Source organism: Callorhinus ursinus, unplaced genomic scaffold (assembly GCF_003265705.2).
Source record: "Callorhinus ursinus isolate GAN/ISIS: 27379988/994484 unplaced genomic scaffold, GSC_fseal_2.0 scaffold30, whole genome shotgun sequence".
Taxonomy (NCBI): domain Eukaryota; kingdom Metazoa; phylum Chordata; class Mammalia; order Carnivora; family Otariidae; genus Callorhinus; species Callorhinus ursinus.
The window spans coordinates 18490654-18503288 of NW_027397092.1; the positions used below are offsets into that span (position 1 = coordinate 18490654).

Here is a 12635-nt window from a genome sequence, read left to right on the forward strand (position 1 = left end):
TCAGAACTAAAATGAGAATTTTGGAATGATTTATTTTGTACCAGAAAGCATTTCTCCCCTTTAGAGAAACTAGTAAGGTTTTTCCTTTACACCAATTTATGATACAAATAATTAACTTCTCAATATCACAATATAAGGAAATACTTGAAAGAAAATGCATGTCCCTGTAGGTATTCAAGACAGGTATCAATGAGAGGCAGTTACTTTTAATAAGGCGCAGTTCTGTTGTCAGGATATTGGAAGTACTTGTTTTAGTTTTATTTATTTAAGTAATCTCTACACCCAGTGTGGGGCTTGAACTCACAACCCCAAGATCAAGAGTCACATGTTCCACAAAATGAGCCAGTCAGGTGCCCCTAGAATAGTGAGTACTTGAATTACACGTGGCAGGATAAACCAACAGGTTGGTATGTCATTCCCTCCTTTTCCCATGATGCTATTGATGATCCTAAGCAGAGAAGAAGCTCTTTTTTTGAAAGGAAGGTTAAAGTGAAACAGAAAAGCTGTTATTACTAAAACCGGAGGTCATGTTGCAATGACCTTGTTGGTTTAGCTAACTGGTATTTCCTTTCAGTCATATCCCTAAGATCCTTATCTGTCTCAGATGTTCCAGTATTAATGACAGAACTAGAGTAACTGATTTAGAAAAAAGCTAAAGAAAACACTAATTCTGATATTAAAATTATTCTTGAGGGAATTGGAGCAATCTACTCTCAATGGAATTGGTGAAATACTATAAAATCCTCATTTATAACCAAGAGAGAACTCTCTTAAGTTTGAGTCTTTAAAAATACATATTTGGCACTTATCTTTCAGCTTATTTCAGTAATTACGGGAATTTCAGAACCTCATGGAAAAAAAAAAACAAACTCAATTTCTTAGAAAATTAAAGTGCTTTAAAACCTACCTAAAATGTTAGTCTATCAGTGAGGCTTGCAGACACTATCACTTGGAAGGCATTACTTCTAAAAACAAAAGCCTTTGTGCTATAAAAGTAAGAGCTGAGAGCAATTAAGAAAAAGGAAAATCAAACACAAGCATTCATTTATTTCTACTGAGAAATAAAATATGCCAAACAATGCAAAAAAGCTATAGGACAGGACCAGAATCCCCGTGCAGCTCACAAGGCAGAACAGGCTTCCTCTCTCACACACACAGGCCTCCACAATGAAACTACACACAAGGTGCTACTTGTTGCTTGCCCTGGCAGTACCATTATGTAAAAGGGAGTGGGGAGTACCTCTAAATGTGGGGAGACTGGTGCCTGTCACTACTTTTGGTGAAAAGGCACAAATAACCGAACTGGGCACCAGTAAGTTCACTTCAGAATCAGACAACTGGGATGGAGCTATAGGGCCTATCAAGCCCTTGTGTTGTACCAGATGTGCTTTTCTTCAAAAGACCGATCCCACGGAAACTAGGAGGTGGACCCCATCAGCACCTAATAATGGTAGCATTACTGTTACAAACACAAGTGATTCAGAGATAAATGTGGTGTAAGGTGGAACTAAACACAACTTGTCTCCTGGTAAATGCAAAAACCTCTAGAGACTTATACATTATCCTAAAAATTCTGAAGTGGTCTCCTTTCCCCACAACCCCCTCATACGTATGTTATTAAATACTCAAAATGTCAGAGCATACTAGCTAGATAAGACACATTAAAATGAAACATCTGTCCAACAAAAATGCCAAACATCAGGGTGTGTTTTATTGCATGACGTTTGCATAAGAAAAAATATTATTGAAAACTGTAAGGCATCATGCAATCATCAATAAGCTAATTATTAACTGTACACTTAAGACAGGTGGACATATAATCTAAAATTTAAAAACTAGTTCCAAAATAGTACATAAAAATTTAACACGGTGAGCTTTTAAACATGGTTTGTATTTGTAGTTTCATGTTGTTAAAAAGTGCTTCAAATGTACTGCTGGAAAGTTGTTCTTTATAAATGGCGCTGGGGATAATGTCAGATTATAAACTGTATAAACTATTTTTATGGAATTAGAAAGCTAACATTGTGATACTCAAACTTACTTAAATCAGTTTTCAATTTGCACTCAAATTAAGTTGATATAATATTAATAATCTAAAAAACATGTTTTCTAACCAACAAAAGTCTATTGAATTCAAGTTATGCATGTTGAGTAGATCAAATCTCTGAGTAGGCCTGAACGGTGAGACCTGGAACCGATGCAGGTGGTTGTTAATCAATGTATTGTGCCATCCAACGGAAACCTTCTCCGTAGCCTTGCCTTTTGAGCACACTGCACATGAAAACTTCTAAGGGTCGGGCATTCAGTTCTTTCAGAGATACACTGCCCTAGAAGGGAAGACAGACATTATATTATGATGGATGACCCCTTTATGAAATAAAAGCTCCACTTTACAGTTGACTTGCAGCTTCTGCATCTCAGAACAAAGGGTGACTGTGCTAAGCCTTGGTTGTTGGGTGGACAAGTCCCTTAGACACACAGGAAACCTCCTTCTCTCAGTGGGAAAGAGGGGAGTTTCTGAGGCACAAAAGAATGAAAATAATCTTTGACTTGGAAAAATTTAAGTTACCCAAGCCAGCTTCACTAATATTAAAGACAAACCTTTTTGAGTAGGTTTATGACTAAACAAGGCATTTCTAAAAATGGGGAGTTGACTTACTGAAAAGACACAGAAAACAGACTAAAGTCTACCCTAACATCAGAGCCTCCTTCCAAAGAATGTGGTATTTCTCTATTCTGAAAATGTATGTATGTATGTATGTATATATATACACACACACACACCAAGGAAATTTTGTTTGTAAACTCTGATATTTTTCTATACCAAGGTCCCTCCCTCAAACAAATACTAGTAAAAATGATTGCAAAAATAATGCATTTTGAAGCTTATTATAAAATATTATGTTCAGGGCACCTGGGGGGCTCAGTTGGTTAAGCAACTGCCTTCGGCTTAGGTCATGATCCTGGAGTCCCAGGATCGAGTCCCACATTGGGCTCCCTGCTCAGCAGGGAGTCTGCTTCTCCCTCTGACCCTCTTCCCTCTCGTGCTCTCTGTCTCTCATTCTCTCTTTCTCAAATAAATAAATAAAATCTTAAAAAAATAAAGTATTATGTTCAGGGATGCCTGGGTGGCTCAGTCGGTTAAGCATTTGCTTTAAGCTCAGGTCATGATCTCAGGGTCCTGGGATCCAGCCCTGCTTCAGGCTCCCTCCTCAGTGGGGAGTCTGCTTCTCCCTCTCGCTCCCCCTACCCCTCATGCTCACTCTCTTTATCTCATATAAAACGTTAAAAAAAGTATTATGTTCAGAAAATCCCCAAACACTGTACAAATTTACATTTTATTTTTATCTCTGAGGAACTTAGGGCCTAAATACATTACTGGAATGCTTAAACCTTTAAGTATATTATTTGGTGGCTATTCTGAAAAACTAAGAAGAATAAACTTTGAAAGCTTTCATTCAGTTTCCCACAAGCATGAGCTTTGACATTTTTGTTATCCCTAAAAAAAGGTTTCATGCAGTGGTAGAAAGAAAACACATGAAGACATTTAAAAAGACCCAAATGTACAAATAACAGTTTTTAAGAAAAAAATAGTAATAATGGGCATAGTAGTTGGACAATAGTAATTTGAAGCAATTGGACAATAGTAATTTAAAAAGACATTTGGTTGTACACTTGAAACTAATGTTACATGTCAGTTAGACCTCGATTAAAAAAAAGGCAGACCGCCAATTGGACTAATCACCATGATTACTGTTAGTGCTAGTATTGGAATAAACTATTTCAGAAGATAAAAACAAATAAGGTATTAAATTAAAAGACCCTTACACTGTCAAATGAAATATTCACACTAGTAAAAAAAAAAAATGTTTTATTTACCTTTCCTGTTGTCTGACCATATAAACCAAACATCTCTCGTAACCTCTCTTCACTGATGGCTTCAGGTCTGTCAATCTTATTCCCAAGAATTAGTATAGGCACATTAGCAATGGTTTCATCTGTCATTAGTGACTGAAACAAAACAAAATGAAAGACAAGATGTTGATAAACTATCTGAAGAGCTCCTTATGATACCAATGAGTATCAAGGACTCATTCTCTCTCATAGCATGTCAATATTGCCAAATTTCTTTGACAAACTTTTCGTACATTTTAAAGCAAGCTCTGGGGCGCCTGGCTGGCTCAGTCAGTAGAACATGCAATCCTTGATCTGGGGGTTGTTAAGTTTGAGCTCCAAGCTGGGTGGAGAGAGGAGTTAAAAAAAAAAAAAATCTTAAAAAAAAAACAAAAACAAAACAAAGTGAGCTCAAAGAAACTGTAAGCTCAATTCTTCTGTTTCCCTATAGCTCAACTCTGCTCACTCTGTGAATCACTAAGGGACTCTAAAACAAATACCTTGAAGGTGAGCAGACCTGGTTTCAGTTCTAGTTCTACTGTTTATGAATTATGAGATCTTGGACAAATAAGCCTCAATGAAGTTCAAAGAGAATTTGGAATAGTAGCACCTACCTTATGGTGTTGATTTGAGAATTAAATGAGTTAATATACACGTGCCTGGCACAAAATAGGTAGTTAGGAATTCCCTGACCCTGTTCCATGACCACAGAACCTACCTGGACTTTGCCACATGAACAGTTATTTGCCTGCTCTGGGAAGAGGCATGGTCAAGGTCAAATCACTGCTTTCTCTGTGGTCCCAGATCTAGCCCTGCCTTCCCAGCTGATCCTGAGCCACTTTACAAAGCATCTGACCTGGAAGAGGGGGAGGAGAAGTGGCTACAAATGCCCCTACTCACTCCTGGAAGTGGTGACTAAGATACTATGTTATACCATTTCCAGGTTCCGGCCAACTCCTGAAGAAAATGGCATCTAGGATGACCAGGGACTCAAGACCAAGCCACTCCAGGTATGCCGCAGACATGAAATATACTAGAAAGGCATGCTGCAGAGTGACCTTAGGTCTTCAGGAAGAAAGTCTGTGTTAGTATGTCCTCAATAGCTACAATTACTCCAAGCTACTGTCTCTGCATTCTAAGTGGAGTAACCACTGAGCTCCATAAATTGCCAGGAGTTATATCAGAGACTGCAGAAAAGCTACACTCTGATACCTAGATCTCCAACCTATTTCCTCAAGCTTACCAGAGTGATTCAGCTATGTTTAGTTTTAGTTAACTTACATCAAGTTCTTCTTTTGATTCTAACAGCCTTTCATGGTCTGCACAATCCACCAGAAATACAATGCCATTGATAGCAGGAAGGTAGTTTTTCCACACTCTTCGAGCTAACAAAAACAATCAGGAGTTAGATTTTATTGGCTGGTCAGACCTAGCAGATGGTTTGATGGAAGAGTCCAACAAGATATCAAGTATAATTATCCCTTAGCTGCTATCACTTCACTATATACTCAAGTTAATCTTTAACCCAGGGTTGCCAAATCTTTCCAGAGGACCAAGGAAGGCTTTCCTTGATGTGAGCAAGTCAAATATTTTACTCTGCCCCAATTCTCCCAAGTCAGAAGTGGAATTATTATTTGCTACCAATGGACAATGATGCACATTAAGTTCATTGGATGACTGCCACTATTTTTAAATTTTATTTATTTATATGCAGTATTCATTTTTTGACATTTTATCAGTTTTTTTGCCACTGATAAATTCGGAGTCAGTGAAAGAAGGAAATTTGTGGGTACAGATTTGTTAAGTTAATAAAAATAAACACAATTGCAATAAAAAAATAATAAAAGCAAACTGTTAGAAATTAACTAAAGTTGATGAAACCTTTAGGGTAATTTTTTTCCATGACATTATTTTTAAAAAAGTTTTAGGGGTGCCTTAGGGGTAAGCAACTTTTTTCTGACTTCAGTTTTATGATATATTTTAAAAACAGCACAGAAATTAAGTCTCAGACAAACTCCATTAGGTTCCAATTCTCTCTAACCATTATATTCTGGAAAATACTTCATATATATTTCAAATAATTATTATGTCTCAAATGTGCATTCACTAGCCACAACCAATCAAAATCTTTTCAACTATTTGTCTTAGGAGCTTTCAGAATGCCCACCAACTTTGTAATATTCACTATTTATGAATTACCATGTGCTGGGCACTGCCATGTCTTTTGGGGGACATAAGAAATAGACTTTAATTCCAGAAAGTTTAGTAGAGGAGATAACACAGTCTTTTCCAAACTTGTAGACACTTACACAAACGCACTAAGCCCCATGGAAGTATAATTAATAGCACTCCCAGGTGAGAGTGGCTTCTCAGGGGAGGTAGCCATACTTACACTGACTGGTCCCTGAAGGTGGGTTACTTGTGTGCAGATGAGGATGGCATGAGCAAAAGTACAGAGGGGGAGAACATCAAGAGGGTTTTGTTTAGTTGGAGTACAGAGAATAGGAAAGGGAATAGAGGAAAATAAAGACTCAAAAAATAAGCTGGGATCAGATTACAGAGATCCCAAATGCCAGGTCAATGAGTTTGGCTTCCATTTTGTAGGTCAGCCGTTGAAGGTTTTTAATACAGAGAGTGACATCATAACATGATTATGACCATCAGTGAGATGTGAATTGGAGCAGAGGATAGAGGCTAAATTTAGGTTCATGCTTTACACCTAAAGCAATTCAGACTTAAATTGACCAGGAGTATTATGAAAATCACTTTGGTTTAAAGCTTATCTGGTGGTAATAATTCTTAAATTTTAAGTCTACTCTGGCCTTCCTTGAACAGAACGAGATTTCATGCACTGGGAAATAATGGCCACATTTTTATTAAAATAAAGCAACTATAAGAGTAATAGAATCTTACCTTGAACATGTCCACCCAAATCAAAAGTTGTAAAGGTCATGCCAGCAATGGTTAGTTCTTCTGAAGCTAAATAATAATATAAAATATTTTTACAACAAGAAAATCAGATATCCATTCATGGTATATATTGCTATTTAATGTTTGATTAACTGCAAATAAGTTCAAATCAGACATTTAGTAACTAATAAAAGAATCTGTTGTAATTAGATATACTTCAGTTTATATTGACAACATAACACAAGTAATGGTAATATTCTAGTATTCACTACCTTCCGCAAATCCAACATTTTTTTCCTTCTTTCTTTCTCCTGCTGAAAATATTAACTATTCAGATAATTATCTGCTGTGAATTCAAGTAACTGCTCCAACCTTGTAATTTTTCCTATAATTCATCTTAGATGACACCAGGGAAATAATTTTCTCTCATGGCTCTCATATTAGCAAGTGACAGTCTTTAATGATAAACACAGTTGCAATAAATATTTTTGCCAGGATGTCTTCAAATTTTTTTCTGCTCCCTCCCTTCTTCTAGGTCTTCAAGTATAGGTTGGCTAGACTGCTTCGTATTATCCCACAGGTCACTGAGTATCTATTCATTTTCTTTTCATTTTTCTCTCTGTGCTTCATTTTATATGGTTTCTAGTATGCTGACTTAAGTTCACTGGTCTTTGCTTCTGCAGTACTGGCACTATTTTGTTGTTAATCCTATGTAGTGAAAATTTCAGTTATTGTATTTTTCAATTCTAGGAGTTCCACTTGGTTCTGTCTTGTATCTTTCATTTCTTTCCTCATTCTTTTCATGTTTTCCTTTAGTCCTTGAGCACATTCATTACAGCTCTTTTGGGATCCTCATCTGCTAATTCCATCATCTTAGTCACTTCTGGGCCTGTCACTACTGATTGATTTTTCTCCTGGTTGTGGGTCACACTTTCCAGCTTCTTTGCATGTCTAGTCATTTTTCACGGGATGCTGGATTTCATTGTATTCTTTTGAAGTAAGGTGGACTTTGTTCTGGCAGGCAGTTAAACTGCTTGCAGATCAGTTTTTGTTTTTTTTTTTTAAGATTTCATTTATTTATTTGACAGAGAGAGACACAGTGAGAGAGGGAACACAAGCAAGGGGAGTGGGAGAGGGAGAAGCAGGCTTCCCGCCGAGCAGGGAGCCCGATGTGGGGCTCGATCCCAGGACCCTGGGATCATGACCTGAGCCGAAGGCAGATGCTTAACGACTGAGCCACCCAGGCACACTGTAGATCAGTTTTTAAGTTTTGTTGGGTTATCATAATCTTTACAGGTACTTCAGCCCCATTAACAAGGTATGATCCTGGGCACCTGAGTGGCTCAGTTGGTTGGGCGACTGCCTTCGGCTCAGGTCATGATCCTGGAGTCCCGGGATCGAGTCCTGCATCGGGCTCCCTGCTGAGCAGGGAGTCTGCTTCTCCCTCAGACCCTCCCCCCTCTCATGCTCTCTATCTCATTCTCTCTCTCAAATAAATAAAATATTAAAAAAATTTTTAAAAAAATAAGGTATGATCCTTCTGGAGTCTCTACTGAATGCCTGGTCTCTCCCTTCTGGCTGGTGGGAGAACATGAATGATTCCTGGGCCCATGTGAGCTCTGAGAATTATTTGGTTAACAGCTCTGCTACAATTATTCTTTCTCCAGAAATTGTTCTTTGTTTGGCCATGGGGAGATTTACCCTATGCACACAGATTGGTATTTAGCCATGAACATTTCTGCAGTTCTTTGTCTGCAGAGCTCCTTCTCTGGTACTGTGCCAAGCAAATTCTCGTCACCTCAGTTTCCCCATATTCTAGTCTCTCTCTCCTCAACTCAGCAAGACTACTGGGTCATGTTTGGGTTTCTTCTCCCTGCACCATGGTCTGAAGATTATCTCTGTGATAAAGCCTGAATAAAGAAAAGTTTGTTTTCCTTCTCTCAGGAATCACAGTCCTGTGCTAAATATTGTCCAGTTCTGAAAACAGTTGTAGTATATATGGTTGTCCAGTTTTCTAGCTGCTTACAGTGGGAGGATAATTCCAGATGCTCTTACTGCCCCATAGCAAAAGCAGAAGTCCCCTACAATTATAATGAAAGGTTCGGTGTAATTTTAACTATTCATTACAATTGCTGAGGCCCCAGAGTAGTTTCTTGTTAAAAAATTATTTATATAGACTCCCAACTGAATGAACCAATACAATTTGTGTTCAAAGTGTGTTCCTTTCCATAAGGAAAATATAATGCTTGGATGTGGTTGGGATACTACCTTTATGGTTACAATCCCTAGTACACTATAAAAAGTCCCAGTTTGATTAAGACACAGAAAACTGTCAATATCCCAGGGAGTTTGCCCCTTCCCAGTCACTGTCCACTCCCAGAAGTAATCTGAATTCTATCACTACAGGTTTGTTGTGCCTGTTCTAGAATGTCATATAAATGATACCATACAGTATGAAACTTTTTGTGACCAGTTTCTTCCAAGCATCATAATATATATTTTGTATGTAAGTTATTCCTCTTTCTTATTGAAAAGAATTTCATTGTTTATCTTTTCTTTTCTTTTCTTTTTTTTTTTAATTAATTAATTTATTTATTTATTTATTTCAGAGAGAGAGAGAATGAGAGATAGAAAGCACGAGAGGGAAGAGGGTCAGAGGGAGAAGCAGACTCCCCGCCGAGCAGGGAGCCCGATGTGGGACTCGATCCCGGGACTCCGGGATCATGACCTGAGCCGAAGGCAGTCGCTTAACCAACTGAGCCACCCAGGCGCCCCCTCTTTTCTTTTTTTTGGATGGGTATCTGAGCTGTTTCCAGTTTGGGGCTATTACAAAGAAGGCTGTTATAAACATTCTTGTACAAGGATTTTCGTGAACATATGTCTTCATTTCTCCTTGATAAATACTTAGCAATGGAATTGTCAGATCATAGGGTAGATATATATTACCTTTTCCACATATGCTCTTTTTTTAAATTATTTTTTTTTATTTGGGAGAGAGAGAGAGAGGGAGGCGGGTCAGAGGGAGAAGCAGACTCCCCGCTGAGCAGGGAGCCCGATGCAGGACTTGATCCTGGGACTCCAGGATCATGACCTGAGCTGAAGGCAGTCGCTTAACTAACTGAGCCAGCCGGGTGCCCCACATATGCTCTTAATTAATGAAAAATGTAAGACAAAATGAACGCGAGCTGCAGGAGAGCTGAGATGGCAATTGTTTTGTGCCTTTTACTCCTCGTACTTAGGACAAGGTGTGACATAAAGTAGGTGCTCAATAAATATGTGATGAATAAATAAAAGAGAGCAACAACAAAAATATGAAAATGGGTGGGGCACCTGGGTGGCTCAGTTGGTTGGGTGACTGCCTTCAGCTCAGGTCATGATCCTGGAGTCCCAGGATCGAAACCCGCATCGGGCTCCCTGCTCAGCAGGGAGTCTGCTTCTCCCTCTAACCCTCCCCTTCTTATGTGCTCTCTCTCTCTCATTCTCTCTCTCAAATAAATAAAATCTTAAAAAAATATATGAAAATGTGGGTGCCTGGATGGCTCAGTTGGTAGAGCATGCAACTCTTGATCTCAGGGTTATACAATGGAGCCCCATGTTGGATGTAGAGATTACTTAAAAATAAAATCTTAAAAAAAATTTTTTTTAAATTGACTTACACCTAATATAATACCACACCACTCTGTAGTCTCTTTCAACTGTTTTTGCATACAATTTATATACTCAATTTCACAATGATCATTTTTTAATGGTATTGTTCTTGTATCAGAATCTTATTTGCCAAGCCCCACTCTTGTCGTAATATAAAAAAAAAGATTTATCAATTTTATAAAATCTTCCTTTTCCAACTTCACTAAGAGTTTTACTGATAAAACAGTACTTTGTTTTTGTTGTTCTCCTTCCTTGTTCTCTGAATATTTACTGAATTAAATAACTATCATATTATTATCTACTTTCTGGTCCAGTGCTCCATTTTATACTCATTATTAAGTCCACACTCATTATTTCATAATTAATCTGTGGATTAGCTTGTTTTTAAACTCTATGTCTAAAAAAAATGAAATTGAAAAACAAAATAAAACTTTATGTCTTTTTGATTCATAGTCTTTTCAAGTGACAGTAAGGTCACAGGTATTTATAAGTTAGGCTTCTGTTCTAATAATTTTGTCACTTTAACATTAATTTTACTTTCTCAAATAGTATCATGACATAACCTTATATGCTGGATGATATGTATTAGTGATTTACAGAGTCACTGTTAATGTCTTTAGCAGTCTTTCTTAAAGAAACCACAGTAAATTATCTTTCAAATTGTTCTAAAACTTTCTGTAAATGTATCCATACGTGCCCTGTTTCTTGGAATAATTCTATGGTTTTTATATTAGATACTGTTGAGGTTTCTCAGAGTAGAAAAATAACTGGTTAATAAATTGAGAGTCACTAGCAAAGTGTAAGACTATAAGCTGTCCACTGAATAATGATTAAAAGTACAGTTTTAAAACTTGAAAGAAATTTAAGTTATCTAAATAAGGTAATGGTGACTATTTATAGTCTAAGCAGTATTTGGTTGGATAGACCTCAATCATGTTATAATCCCTGAGACAGTAACTTTAATTCCTCTAGCTGGAGAAGGGTGTACTAACTGAAAAGAAGATATGTGTATTATTTTAAGATTTAAATATACTTCTTGGGAGTGGAGTGGGTTAGCTGTGATTTATTATACTATTTTAAGACTAGGTCATATCACCTGATGATAATTTATCCACCAAAAAAACACCAAAAGGGGTGCCTGGGTGGCTCAGTCGGTTAAGCGACTGACTTCGGCTCAGGTCATGATCCCAGGGTCCTGGGATCGAGCCCCACACCGGCTCCCTGCTCCACAGGAGGCCTGCTTCTCCCTCTCCCACTCCCTCTTCTTGTGTTCCCTCTCTCACTGTGTCTCTCTCTGTCAAATAAATAAATAAAAATCTTAAAAAAAAAACAAAAAAACACCAAAAGACAAAAAAATTTTTGGTTAGTACCTATGAATTGGTATCACTTGATAAAGTAACATGTTGTATATGGGAATATACTTACTGGGATGTAATGTTGGGACATGTTGTCCAAGCCTGTCATCTTTTAGCATGTGTAGCAATGTTGTTTTTCCTGCATTATCCAATCCAAGAAATACCAATTTACCGGTTTTCTTATATAATCCTGCAGAGTAAGAGCTATGATTAGTCAAAATTCTATCTGACATAGATTATACAAACAAAAGACTTATTATTTTAAATAAAACTATAACATTTGCACTTTAGTTATTTGTATACTTTTCCTAATTAGATTTTTTTTAATAAAGAAACACCTATTAACCTTTTGAACTTGTAAGATTTTATAAACTGGCTTGAATAAGCTTGAATTTCTAGTCTATTTTTAGTTTTGATTTGTAAATTCAAGTTATTTTTCTTTTTTTTAAGATTTTATTCATTCATTTGACAGAGAGAGAGCAAGAGAGAGCACAAGTGGGGGAAGAGAAGGCAGAGGGATCTGACCAGGATCACGACCTGAGCTGAAGGCAGATGCTCAACGGACTGAGCCACCCAGGCGCCCCTCAAATCATTTTAAAACTAAACTCTGTCCCAGTCATTGAAATGTGTTACCTAAACCTGTCTCAATACCACAAAGCTGATCCCCTTGACAATTTAGGGATAAATATCAATGTCATCTACTAGAGAAACACTCATAACACACTTGACATCATGTATTTGTAAAGCTGGACCAAAAGGAAAATTAAAGGGGCGCCTGGGTGGCTCAGTCATTAAGCGTCTGCCTTTGGCTCAGGTCATGATCCCAGG

General features: G+C 37.5%; 1 protein-coding gene across 3 annotated transcripts in view; it reads right to left on the reverse strand.

Annotated features, from left to right (window-relative positions):
- Positions 1-236: 236 nt before the first annotated feature.
- Positions 237-12635, reverse strand: part of SAR1B (secretion associated Ras related GTPase 1B) — a 30952-nt gene continuing 18553 nt past the window's right edge. For all 3 annotated transcript variants that reach the window (XM_025860887.2, XM_025860888.2, XM_073878510.1), the window contains 5 exons: positions 11878-11997; positions 6808-6873; positions 5176-5279; positions 3880-4011; positions 237-2327 (listed from right to left, as the gene is read on the reverse strand). In XM_025860887.2, coding sequence (XP_025716672.1) covers positions 2211-2327; positions 3880-4011; positions 5176-5279; positions 6808-6873; positions 11878-11997 — 539 coding nt within the window. In that variant the 3' untranslated portion in view covers positions 237-2210. The remainder of the gene's footprint in view (positions 2328-3879; positions 4012-5175; positions 5280-6807; positions 6874-11877; positions 11998-12635) is intronic.